The sequence below is a fragment of the Coregonus lavaretus genome (genome assembly GCF_964263955.1).
Source record: "Coregonus lavaretus genome assembly, chromosome: 40".
In the NCBI taxonomy this organism is placed as follows: Eukaryota; Metazoa; Chordata; class Actinopteri; order Salmoniformes; family Salmonidae; genus Coregonus; species Coregonus lavaretus.
This window is the reverse complement of record NC_140027.1, coordinates 10,066,447-10,079,961: the sequence shown is the minus strand read 5'-3', so window position 1 is coordinate 10,079,961 and position 13,515 is coordinate 10,066,447. Positions and strand designations below refer to the sequence as shown.

Below are 13,515 nucleotides of genomic sequence, written 5' to 3'. Positions count from 1 at the left end.
TTTTTTTTACCCTGTATTTAGAGTGACTGTTTCTCACTCTGTGTCTATTAGGAATGACCTCCATGTTGTGCCCCTGTTATTTAACACACGCTTTCACACACATACGCACACAAACACACAGCGACAGCAAGCCTACCTCAGCACTGGTCTTTCGGGTAGTGTTGCATTACATTTCAGCTATGCAATTGTGCATCAGGTTGAACGCGTGTGTGTCCATGCCATTGCGTGTGTGTGTGCGCATGTCCTTTTACAACTGTGTGACAACTGTATGTGTGCATGTATACATGGGAGTAGTGCATTTGTGTGGGATCAGTTTGACCTTTTGTAGAAAGAAAAGCCTTTTTCCTTATAGTCATTGGTTTCACAGGAATGATTACGGCATGGATTGGCCTCAGGAGTGAAAACTCTATTTTCAGATTGGAGTGTCCTTGTATATGTCTGTATGAAAGACTTTACAAGTCTACACTGAGTGTATTAGGAACGTGTTCTTAATGTTTTGTACAATCAGTGTATGTTATAGACCTGTTTGCAACCTTTTAAATTGTTCTTATCAGACATGTCTCTCTCTCTTGGAGACATGGGCATTTCAAATGGAGTGCACTTCACACAGAATAGGTTATTGTTCATTGCTGGGTAAATAATGAGAATGACCACGTATTTCCAAGACACCAGCCTTCTCAGTCTACCTTTTGGACCAGACCAGTTAATATACTGTAGTAACATACTGGTTCTTATAAGCACTGTGGAGCGTACCGGGAGTCACCACACCATTACCAGCAGGAAATATAAAAACGGGTTTCTGGGTTATGATTCATGTAACATGGCATTTCCCGCACACTTTTACCATACCATATTTGTCATATGTGACACTGTCTACTAAAAAACCATAAGTGATATACTCTGAGGTAGTACAATGGAACCATTAAGGTGACATGTTTTCCTAAGGGAAACAGACATGTGTGTGTGGGGGTTGTTCGAATTCCAACACTTTGTGGCTTCCTATTCTTAACGTGTCCCTTGGAGCTTCGGCAGCTAATTAAGAGGGAGTGGGACTCAATTTACATCTGCCAACGCCTTGCGAAGCAGGACTGCTCCGAAGCTGCTGAATATGCAGAGTTTTATTCCGCCCCATCTGGAAAGACCCCTCCTCCCTTTCACGCCCCCTCATCCCTTCCTCCCTGCCCTATATACCCAATATTATGCAAGCTTCCTGTCGTGGAAATGTATGTATACTGAGAGAGACTTGGACAATTATTCAAACAATCAATCTTTATTTAACATCGATTAATTATTGCAATAATGAAGCTGGTCGACCGCACACTCTGAAGCGTGTGTGCCGAGAGCTTGACCTTACAGAGGAATCCTGGTTCTTATATAGCTGACACTAAAATGCTTAGTCATGGCTGGTTCCACCCCTCCCATGCAGATCAAGTGGCATCATAAGCCACCTTGGGTTCATCCTTATGGTTATCTGCACCAGGTGTTGTTTTAACCCCCAGCCCGGCTTAGTTTCCCAAATGCAAGAATGATTAGAAACAATGAGGGGTTTAGCTCAAGCTATCTCTAGTGACCACACGCCCAGATTAGCTGCAGGGAGCTGGAGTAGAAACCATCCCTTTTACACAAACACAGCATTAGCAGAACAGAAATGTCTTACGCTTTGTTAAGTATATAATTGTTAACTATTAATATCAAACAAATCAGGTAAATGCAGAATTTTTCTCTCACATTCCCCATTGCACGTTGACAATCTCATCTCAGCTTTTCCATATGATCCATGATTCTGTATTTTTCGAGGGCTCAGCGTTCCTCTCCGGGCCGGTGGGAGAGTTGGGTTTCACGAGTTGGAGGCTCGAGCATCTCCCACTCCATGGAGGCTTGGAACAGTCCGTTCAGGCTAAGAATAGCGCCTTGCCTAATTGTTACTTACACTATGTTCCGCAAGTATTTCCCCAAGCACTCTTCATAAATTGGTGGGATTCTAGAAGTCCAGTTACTATTTATGGTCACAGTACAGTGGATGACCCCTGTTCCACTATTTGTATTGTCCATATCTAATAAAACGTTGTCTACACTGTTTAATTTGACCTTTGGCTTCACAGTGGCATAACAGACATGGTGAGACACAAAACTAACAAACATCAGGAGCACAATCATACACCGGATTAGGTGTTGAGTTGTATTGACATGCCTGCATTGTCATGACGGCTCTTTTATTTTGTTTGACAACTCTGAGAATAATAGGAGTGATAACATAGTCGTTTAGCAGATTTATGTGTTTAGTGTTTAACCAAAGTGACCCACCCAGTGGGCAATATAGTTTTGTCTGCTAGGTACAGTCAAAGTGTTTTCTTAGACCTAATGTATGTGGCCCTTTTGAGAATCCAACTAACAACCAACCCCATTCAACTGAGCCATTGGAGCTGTAGCCTACAGGTGGGGAACTTGGGTGGTTCGAGGCCTCTAAACGTTCCTTTGTTGGTTTTCAGGGTACTGCAGGAATATGAGATATCCCCTACGGCCTCCTGTAGCAGTCGGGAAGCAGGACAACTCTACTGCAGTTCCCCCAGCAACCAGTCCACCTCCAGCGACCCCGGACCATGCGGCACCTGGTCCCAGAAGGCAGGATACATTAACGGGTAAGTGCATTACATTTTATGACGGCTATGGTATATATTTTAGGACAACTACGGTATGCGTTTTAGGACACTCTCAACCTCATGCCTCACCCCTCCATGGAGAGTTACGTACACAGCAGACTGGGTTTGAATACAATTATATTCAAATACTGTATCTGTGCTTGATTGAGCTTTTCTGGGGCAATGGTACCAATGGAATAGTACCAAAAGTGCAAACCCTGCCCACCTATCTGTTTAAATGGATAGTTCAGTCCAAAATCAAAGTTTTGTTAGATGTTTCCGTTCCTCAAAATAATCAAGTCCATATTTGATGGCATCTTGTGTGTACCGGTTACCGATAGGCCTACAGCTATGAGAGCATTAAGAGAAATCTACAGACCCCAAGCCCAAATGAATGGGAGAAATGGCTATCATCTAATAAGATGCATTTAGGTGTTTTTCTTTGCTCCGAGATTAGATCAACTTTATTATCCCAACAGGGGGAAATTCATTTGGCAGTGTGCTTAAAAAGACAAAGTACATAATACATAGAGACACAGAATAATGCACAATTAACATTAATATGAAAAGTGCAACAGGCTACATAATAATAATAATAATAATAATATGCCATTTAGCAGACGCTTTTATCCAAAGCGACTTACAGTCATGCGTGCATACATTTTTTTGTGTATGGGTGGTCCCGGGGATCGAACCCACTACCTTGGCGTTACAAGCGCCGTGCTCTACCAGCTGAGCTACAGAGGACCACATGTACATATTTACATCGAAAGTGCAATACATATTTACACTCCTATCAACCCTCTTAAACCAGACTATCCCCTCCTGTGCATAGATGGCACATCATCTATAGAGAAAGAGGACCATAATAATAATACTATGGTCATTTAGCATTTTTATCCAAAGCCATTTTCATAACTGTTCGGCATTGACAGTGACCCATACTCTATATGAATCAATCAAATTCAATCACATTTATTTTAAAAGCCCTTTTTACCTCAGCAGTTGTCACAAAGTGCTTTCCAGATACCAGCCTAAAACCCCAAAGAGCAACAATGCAGAAGCATCAGTGTAGTGTTTATTCAGTACATAAGCCCATACTGTATATTCAGCAGTGTATATATTCAATACAGACATATATTCAGTATATGTAGTGGGACCAGTCGTGTGTTATATGATAGGCCATCTCCTCTATCTAGGACAGAACAATGCCATTACCACCCCCCATCCTGGTTCTTCCAGAGACGCCATTCCTTGACCTTCTGCAGTCCAGACAAGTCTATAGTCGCCAGGCCAGAGGCCGCAGCTGGACCCTGGCTCTCAGGTTGCAAGGCATTCCTTCAATATCCCAACAGCATCCGTTGTGGAAATGTGTCTGGGCAGCCGCAGCTTAACGGATACTGTTACACACCAAGGGAAAGGTTTGAAATAGCTCTGTGCGACTAGCCAAGTGGTGAGAAACAGTGAAACAATGGCCAGTGGTGCGAAAAGCAGGAAGTGGGCCGGATAAGTGTTACAATGCACTTTTAAAGGTTCCGATGCAAAGCAATGGCAAAGCGTTGAGGATGCTGTGGGAGAATACTATAATTTGAACACATTTTCTCAATTGTAGTGTTTGGGAGCCATGATATGCTGGTTAGCATTCTCTTTTCTCTTTGAGGTGTGAGTTTTGGACAACGATTCTCATTTGACAGAATTATTGCATTGAAAGTTGATACAGTTGTGATTAGGTAGGGCAGGGGTAGGCAACCCTGTTCTTGGAGTTCCGCAGGTACCGCAGCATTTTGCTCCAACTAGGTACCACACCTGACCAACTGAGGTAATTGATCAGTTAAATGATTGCCTAAATTCACCTGGTCTTCCAGGTCAGTTAAATCAAAAACATGAAGTGCCCGCGGCGCTCCAGGACCAGGGTTGCCTACCCCTGAGCTAGGGTCTGGCAGCTTTACATTGGATCATGCAGGTGCGGGTCAGTAAAAGAAAAACTGGGAGTTTGTTCGGGTAAAAATAAAAAAAATGGCTGACCTGCGCGTCATTGACTGACTGTCTTCATGGTTAGAATGTTCAACGAAGACGTCATATCTTGCCTCCCCCTTTTGCAGATTTAAACCAGTTTGCTGGTACCTCTAGCTTTATGTCGTGTCCTTCTTTCATGCACCTGTAGATGCCAGTCCCCTGCACTGCTCCTGGACCAGCCGAGCGACAAGGAGGGAGAGGGCCGGAGAGAGAGGGAGCCCAAGCTGGAGAGGACCAGATCTGCAGGTATGGGTTACTCTTCTTCATCACCAGCATCATGTTTCAGCAATATAATTATCATCATCATCATCATCAACTGTGCTATGAAAGAGACTCGCCAGTCAGTAGAAATGCACTTAGCAGAAAGGTCAGCTGGAGACAGACAAAACAGAAAGCAATATTAACTGTCATTCTTACAGATTCAAGATTGGCATTCACACTAAGTGTTACCAAACGTGTCATGATTATGTGATGTCAACAAATGACAAATGTGCTTTCATAGCCTATACCATAGATTAGAATGACCAAAGAACTGCCATTCCAATACATTTTTGGGCATTTCAGGAACTGCATTGAAAAAATGCCAATAATGGCAACTAGGGTCATATTCATTAGTTCACAATGTATCAAAAGGTTTTGCAATGGAAAATGAAAACAAGCGTTTCTTATTGGACAAATTCAGGTAGTCCCTCCCCACTTCAATCTGTTTGCTTCTATTTGGTTCCTAGTGAATATGACCCAGTTCAAGTCCTGAATTTATGGTGAATTGACCTGACATCAGCTCTGGTGGACCACAAGTATTTTAATGAGAAAATTATATCTCAAAGAAAACAATCACGAATTGTCTTCTTCCTCTTTTGCAGAGGCCAAGTGGCACCATCCCTCCACAAAGGTTCTGAACGTGAGGGAGAGAAGCCAGCCGAGACAAGGAGCAAAGGACTCTCCCAATAAATACCAACATGTGAGTACTCATACTTGGAAATAGTTATTTTAATGTTTAATGAGGGTTGCCAGGTTGACTTTGATTTTACAATGTTGGATTTGGGTTAGTTTGTTGCGTCTATGTCATCTCATGCAATAGCCTACATTTGAGCATCAATGGAAAAAAGTTATTGTAACACTGTTTCAGGACAAAATACCCTTTAAATAAACAAAGTAATTAATTAATCATATGTTTCATTGGTTTCATAATAAAGCATTAGTGTCATCCAATGACAGAACATCATGGCTATTTGGTGAACGTATCCCGTAGGAGTATGTCTCGTCAATCGGAGAAAAGGCTTTGGTAGACCTACCTATGCGCTCCCAGAGCACCTTATCCTCTACTAGCAACATTCATGGTCTTAGGTTTGGACCGCAACACAACACCCTTGACAGATGGGCCATGATACCGTATGTATAGTAATCTGATCTTTAGGGAGCTGGGTGTCACACCCAGCAGTAGAGAACGCCTCGGTTACCCATACAGCCCCAAGGCTACACAGTACGATGGTGTGTAGCGCTATGCCTACAGAGAACGAGGCCCCCCTCCTCTCGTCAGGTTGACTAGAACTCTCCTTGACGGATCAGGCTGGAAAAGGTCAGCTTACCCTTGTCGGTGATGACGTTTTTGCTAACAGCAAACTGTCGCTTCGGATCTATTCTCCTGTACTATCCCCCACCCACCCCACCTAATCTGAAATCAATTAAAATGTGTATTGAAAGTAATGGAGACGCATGGTGAATATCGATTTATGTGCATTATTTATTTGCATTATCTGTGCATTAATATTTCTATAAATGAGGAAGCATCCCAAAAATTGTTCCTGGAAAAATATTGCAATGTTTGAAGCTTGAGGGGATGCTGCTTCTATTGCTAATAAACAGAACGTGGGGGAGAATGTATTTGTCTCCCTGTGCAGAGCGCATTAAAGTTTCATATGCCCTCCTAACTCAAATGGAATGGCTTGGTTTATGGAATTTCAGTTAATTGCAGCTTCAGGAATTATTTATCTGACTACGGTGTAGTGTAAATGGGACCCGGGTCGACTATGAATATAGCTCTCTCTTAATAGGAGTAGGAAGCTCAATGCTCTAATAAATCAAAACGTGAATGGTTTAAAGTCCAAAACGCGTATCATCCAGCAACAAGAAAAGTATGTTTTAACTGAAATGCAGTTTTGTTACTATAAAGGCCTGCGAAGTGGTATGTTGATCATTTTCCCACACACCTTATTGTTGGATTAGATTAGGGTTAGGATTAGGGTCATTTACTGCTGTAAATGCATTGTAACAATGAAGAATCACAATAGAACAATATGAACACTGTAAAGTGTACCAAACATTTCCAGGATCCCAATTCCATCATTCTCAAGTTTTAAGCGGTTAATAGGGAAAGGAAAGGGGGATACCTAGTCAGTTGTACAACTGAATGCATTCAACTGAAATGTGTCTTCCGCATTTAACCCAACCCCTCTGAATCTGAGAGGTGCGGGGGCTGCCATAATCGTCATCCACGTCAATACATTCCGAAACAGTGAATAAACCCACAATGTGTTTTTCCGCTTTTATCTGAGATTTGATTGAATTGTGGCGTAAGGATACATAGCCTATGTATACTAGCTGCCGAATCCTTGTTTCCTCAATTCCTCTCAAAGCTCATTGGAGGTCGGAGGGAGGGTTCATGGATCCTTTACGCCAATGCGCTTTGAGAGGAACTGAGGAAACAAGGATGGAGGAAGCAAGGATTTGATCGCAAATTTACAGACACAAATTAATGCCGATAACCATTAACTAGTGTTGTTTGATCTCCATCTCTTCTCCCAGTCTGGCTCCAGCCACTCCAGCAGCAACACGCTCTCCAGCAACGCCTCCAGCGGCAGCAGCGACGACAAGGACCCCATGGACCCCGATGCCCTGGGCCTCATCTACATCAAGGGCGCGTCCACCGACAGCGGCATCGACACGGCGCCTTGCATGCCCCCGCCGCCTCCCCCTCTACCAGGCTGCAGCGGAGGTGGCGTACCGGGGGTCTCAGCCGGCCGGCCAGTCCCCCAGGATGCCAGAGGGGAGCAGTGGGTGCTGGAGTACCCCAGGACGGGGGCGCCGGAAGGAGGGTTGACGTCGCAAGGCTACAGCACCCAGGCCACTTCGGCTGGGCACGTAACGGACGGGAGCCTGGGCGACCTGAGCGAGATTTCCTCCATGTCCAGGTAAGGTGTAGCTCCAAGATAAAGTTCCCTAAGTACAGATCTAGGATCAGCTTCCCCTCCCCCAATCCATTAGTGGGGAAACCGCAGAACTCACCCATGATCAACGTCGAGGGGCAACTTCACCCTATACCAAGAGGCTGACTGGATCCCTCTTGTCTGACCAATGACCAGTGCTTCAATTGTGACCACGGCTCACCGATACAGAGTACCAGCATCTGAAATGTTCTTCTGCTTGATTATTGGCCCCTCTTGTAGAGTATTCACTCTAAAATGAACCCTGGTACTGTAAAATTGAAATCAATACTGGTACCCTTTTCATTCCAATTCAACCACTGCCAATGACACATCGTCAGGCTAAGTAATGTGAGGTCAAACTGCCCCTGTTTTCAATGTCTGTCATTATTGGCTGTGAGTTATTTTTGCTCTAGGCATGTACACATTACACATTGGCATGATGAGTAAGCAGGGACCGCCTAGGACAAAACAATTGCCCTGGACTTTGACCCAGACTTGCCCACCACAACCAGCCCACGGATACACCACCGCCCCCGCCGACGCACACACACCAGCCCTTGATACCACCACCTAGCTGCACCACAGCTATTGTACACTAATGCAGTACTATTTTCAGAGTGCTACAGAACACACATACACACGCGCTGTACACTGTTATAAGAGTTCTACAGAACACATCCTGAATTGTCATGATTGAACAACATCCCATCATCTGAAGCCTAGAATAAAACCGAGAAGGTATAATAGCTAGACATAGAACACTGGCTGGCTGTTTTTCAGGGAGGGCTCGCTGGCTTCACTCTGTCTAAAGTAGTACAGACAGCCTAGTGAACCAAGAAAAAGACACCCGAAATGTGCGCGTAAAGAGAATGGTAAGTAAGCGAGTTCTAGAAGAATATGGCCTGGCTACCTAATTGGAGGATCAGGTTTCTCATCAGCTCACTTTTCTCTAGCTTAGCACAAAAATTCTGTTGTAATTCATAATTGTTTTAGCTACAGATTATAAATATAGCAACATAGTGGAAACAATAGCTTCATAGTCAGAATTAATCATCATAAAATGAATGAATAAAAGGCTGTGTCAAGGACTGACTTTACAACCATTTCACTACACCCGCAATAACATCTGCTTAATATGTGTGCGCGACCAATACAATTTGATTTGATTTGACTAATGTTAATAGTAGGGCTTCAAACAAACATGAACCTGTTGAATGTAATGTAGAATTCCGCCTAAATATACATTCCCAAAAGTAATTATTTTTCATGAGTGCCATAAACAATAACTAGTAATGCTGCGTACTCCCAAGAAATAAATATAAATCGCACCTTTCTGGTCAAAATAGTTAGAAATTGCTGCGGTGTACTGACTTTTAAAGTTCAAGTACATAGCAAAACTATGATTAAAATATGAAATATCATATGTTGTAGTTCCTATTGAACAAAGTTGAGGAATAGAGCTTGAAATGATTGTCTGGCATGTACATCAATCAACAAACTGTCTGGCTGGCATCATGTTACTGGTATAGTTAGCCTAGTTAGTTTGCCCAATATTGATGTTGTGTTATCCATGTCTCCCTCCCTGCCCTTGATCCCTGGATCCTACCGCTTCGGCTGACTTTTGCTTGTGCTCACAATCGTCGGCTGTCCTCATCTTCTGCTAGAACTCTTTGACCCGGGACTGTGGCGTCCTCCTCGGCATGGGCTACATGCACGTTGACGTTAGCATTGGCACTAGCAGCAGCACTACCGAATAAGTCTGTTAATTTCCTACATTCGGCTGCATCTGACTCAAGGGACTTTTTTGTCCCTTAACTTTCCAGCCCCACCTTTGCGTTTTTTTTGTGTGTGGTGGTTTTACTTTTCCATGTTGATTTGGGAGTATTCCTACGCGGACTTCTCTTGATAGCTAGCTCAACTTCTCGTGAACGGGAGCCCCTGCTCCCGCTAGTTTTTCTCCACACTCTACTTGGTTCACTATCACTACGACTCTCTGGTTCGTTCGTATGTTGTCTGGGCTGTGTTCAGTGAACGGAAATGTTTGGAACGTTGCAGATAGAAATGTAATAAATAGAGCTGACACGATTCTCTAATGTAGTGTTAGCCATTTTGGTGCTCCAGGTGGCTAGTCTGCTACTGTGAGTAAGGCTAAATAGGTCATTGTTGCGAGGCTGTGCCTGCACTATTTATTGTTATTCATTCACATAGACACCGGGCACATCAGCAACGATAATGACGCAGCTAAAGTAGCCAGCTAACCTACTTAGCCAGCAACTAAGCAAAAAACACCATGTCGTCATCATCACAGAATCTCCCCACCAGATTTCCAATCCATTATTCTCGCACTTCCTCTCTAAGCTTGTGCACAGTAGCCTGGAGTCAAGGTTACCTTTCCAACATTTCATGTCCTTCATTTTTGGGTCAGACAGAACGAAACAGAGTATACACTTTCCTGCCCTCTATTTTGGGGTCAGACAGTATGAGCCCAACTCTGCAGTTTCCTGCCGGGCTAGGCTGAGAGGTGACACCAGTTCCCCCATTTTGGGGTCAGATACGACCAGATATAGTCTTCATTTTTATGCTGTGCCAGGCTGAGTCAAACTGCAGTTTCCTGCCGGGCCAGACTAAATGTAACCCTCCTCCTCTACCTATTGCGCACAGCCTATATAAGCCTGGGCTATCAACCACTCTAAGTTGGCCTTAGTGGGAGTGGCCATAGAATTCTAATAGTTTACTCAGTGCTCTACTGAGTAAAGTATCTGTCATTAAATTTTTGCGAATCACACGTCTTCGAGGCGTGCCTCTGTGCTTGTGATGTGCTAGCATACGGGGAGGGTTACGTGGAAAGTGTTCTGGGAGATGATTGGTTTTTAGATTAAGCCAATGCCTATGCACCGGAAGTTTCTCTGGGCTCTCTGTATTGGCTAACAAAGGCCAAGTTTGACGTGTTGGTCCACCAGACTCTTTGTGCATTTGGGTCGAAAGTGTCTGGGAACAAGATTAGGCTAAAAGGTGACGACCGGTCTGCCATGTTGTGGCAGGCTCACTGTGGCCATGGCATGATCCTGCCTCCCCCCGCAGTGTGCACAATGCAGCATTTAATGAGGTGTGACACATTTGCCCTTCGCTGCCAGCGGCACCAATGCAGTTTCATCATGCCCCAATTCGTATCACTATGTTGTCCACATAGGCAGGGTTGGCATGAATTCTGCTGTAGTAGGCTAGTGGAGTCTTAGGAGTTGGGATCAAAACCTGCTCCGAGAATCACGCCGAGCCCATCGTGAGGAGAACCACTGATATGGGTGGCAGGGTTTGGTTCAATTCAGTCAATTCAGGAGGGGAATTATCCCTCCTGATAATCCCCTGATTTGACTGATATAAAATGGACTGACCCCAACCCTGGTACCTATACAGGTAGTAGCTGTTTTCATCATTGTTGGACCCCTCTGTGAGCAGGTTTTTGTTGTTGCCTTCATTTTGTCCTGTATAATTTGACCTGTTTATTGACTATGATGTGGATATCTTAAGATGAATACACGTACTGTAAGTCGCTTTGCATAAAAGCGTCTTCTAAATGACAAAAATTTTAATGTATGTCATACTGTATCAGGGTTTCTCACTTGAGAGAAAGATACTTTAAATAAATGTACCTTAGTAGATTTGAAGGACTGTAAGCAGGTCTCTACTAATGATGTGGATTTTCTGTGAATATGGTGAGTTTGGAATGAAAGTAATCTTACACATTTGTCCTCTTGTACTGGATTTTTGGTTGCCACTCATCTTTGACGTAATTGGCCAACTGTGATCACATGCTTCTGTCTCGGTTTTTCTAGTGGCTCACGGCACTCTGGCAGCCCTTCGGAACGTGTTCCGAAGACCTCCACCTCGGTCGACTCCTCCAAAGTCTACACAGTCGTCTCCGGCGGCACGGCGACAGGGGCGGGGCTTAATGGTCCCGTCCATGCCCGCCAATCACCAGGTGAAGAGTATCTGATTGGCTGGAAGAAAGCTGAGGATGGCTCTCCAATGGAGGATCCGGGCAGGCCAAAAGACTATGGGTGAGTAAAGAAGCAGTGTTTTGTGGGGTTGTATTCTTACTTGGACATAAAACTTGTTCCTAGAGTGCTGTCAACATGCTCTATAGCACAGTAATAGTTGCCAGTGCCACACGTCCTTTTTCTCCCTCCCTCCCAGACTGACAATTTTTCAACCTCGACTCTAAGTAAACCATTGAAATAAACCCCATCGTCCTATTTTAATAAAGAAGCCACAAGTACGTACGTGCTAACCTTTGGCCAGGTCGCCCTCGCAAGCAAGGCTTCTAACGTCAAGGGTCTTTCTTGGTTAAGTTAACTTAACTGGAAAAAAAGATGGCGCGCTGACAAACTGTCTGCCTTGGTCCTGTTGAAAATGTGGCAAGCCATACCAACCAAAGGCCCCCATTTTAGACAGGTTCTGATCAAAGGGGACAGCCATATTGAAAGTAACCTCTGATGACCTGATGCTCTGACAGAATCCTCTTGACACATGTCGCATCTTATTAAAAAGTTGGAATTGAAGCAGTGTCCTCAGGTACGGTCTCATTTAACTAGTGTCAAGTGTCCTTCGGCAAGTGCAACCTTTTCTGATCTTTTCTGTTCACAAAATAGCCCTCGTAGTGGGCATTGTGGCTCCAAAATAAACATAACATTTTAGATGGACGGGACTGCACATGGCTAATACAAAACAAGTTTGGATTCCTGCTGCTGCTGTAGCATTAGCATTGGTGGACAGTTGTCATTGTTTTGTTGTATTATATCATGGCATGACAGATTTCATTGTAATTTTTATGGTTGGTGGAGGATAACAAGAGTAGAGCAGTATTTTCATCCACACTACATCACATTGGCCTTATTTCAAGGTAACTATTATGTAGTTTGTGCTAGGTATGTAAGAACAAGTAGTTAGTGTACTTACCCCTGTAAATACAGAAACAATTAGCACAAGTAACAGATTTATTACATACAGTGCATTCGGAAAGTATTCAGACCCGTTAAATGGATTAAATAATTTGTTCCCTCATTAATCTACACACAATACCCCATAATGACAAAACAAAAACAGGTTTTTCAAAGTTTTGGCAAATTTAAAAACTGAAATACATACATAACATAAGTGTTCAGACCCTTTACTCAGTACTTTGTTGAAGCAGCTTTTGGCAGAAATTACAGCCTTGAGTTTTCTTTGGTATGATGCTACAAGCTTGGCACACCTGTATTTGGGGAGTTTCTCCCATTCTTCTCTGCAGATCCTCTCAAGCTCTGTCAGGTTGGATGGGGAGCGTCGCTGCACAGCTATGTTCAGGTCTCTCTAAAGAGGTTTGATCGGGTTCAAGACTAGGCTCTGGCTGGGCCACTCAAGGACATTCAGAGACTTGTCCCGAAGCCACTCCTGCGTTGTCTTGGCTCTGTGCTTAGGGTCATTGTCCTGTTGAAAGGTGAACCTTAGCCCCAATCTGAGGTCCTGAGCGCTCTGGAGCAGGTTTTCATCAAGGATATCTCTGTACTTTGCTCTGTTCATCTTTCTCTCGATCCTGACTAGTATCCCAGTCCCTGCCACTGAAGAACATCCCCACAGCATGATGCTGCCACCACCATGCTTCACCGTAGGGATGG

At 43.9% G+C, this 13,515-nt stretch overlaps 1 protein-coding gene across 5 annotated transcripts in view; it reads left to right on the top strand.

Moving 5' to 3' along the window:
• LOC311113727 (signal-induced proliferation-associated 1-like protein 2) overlaps positions 1-13,515 on the top strand; it is a 97,266-nt gene that overhangs the window by 66,086 nt on the left and 17,665 nt on the right. For all 5 annotated transcript variants that reach the window (XM_084157039.1, XM_084157037.1, XM_084157038.1 and 2 more), the window contains exons 11-15: positions 2,490-2,639; positions 4,804-4,901; positions 5,519-5,616; positions 7,461-7,846; positions 11,695-11,919. In XM_084157039.1, coding sequence (XP_084013165.1) covers positions 2,490-2,639; positions 4,804-4,901; positions 5,519-5,616; positions 7,461-7,846; positions 11,695-11,919 — 957 coding nt within the window. The remainder of the gene's footprint in view (positions 1-2,489; positions 2,640-4,803; positions 4,902-5,518; positions 5,617-7,460; positions 7,847-11,694; positions 11,920-13,515) is intronic.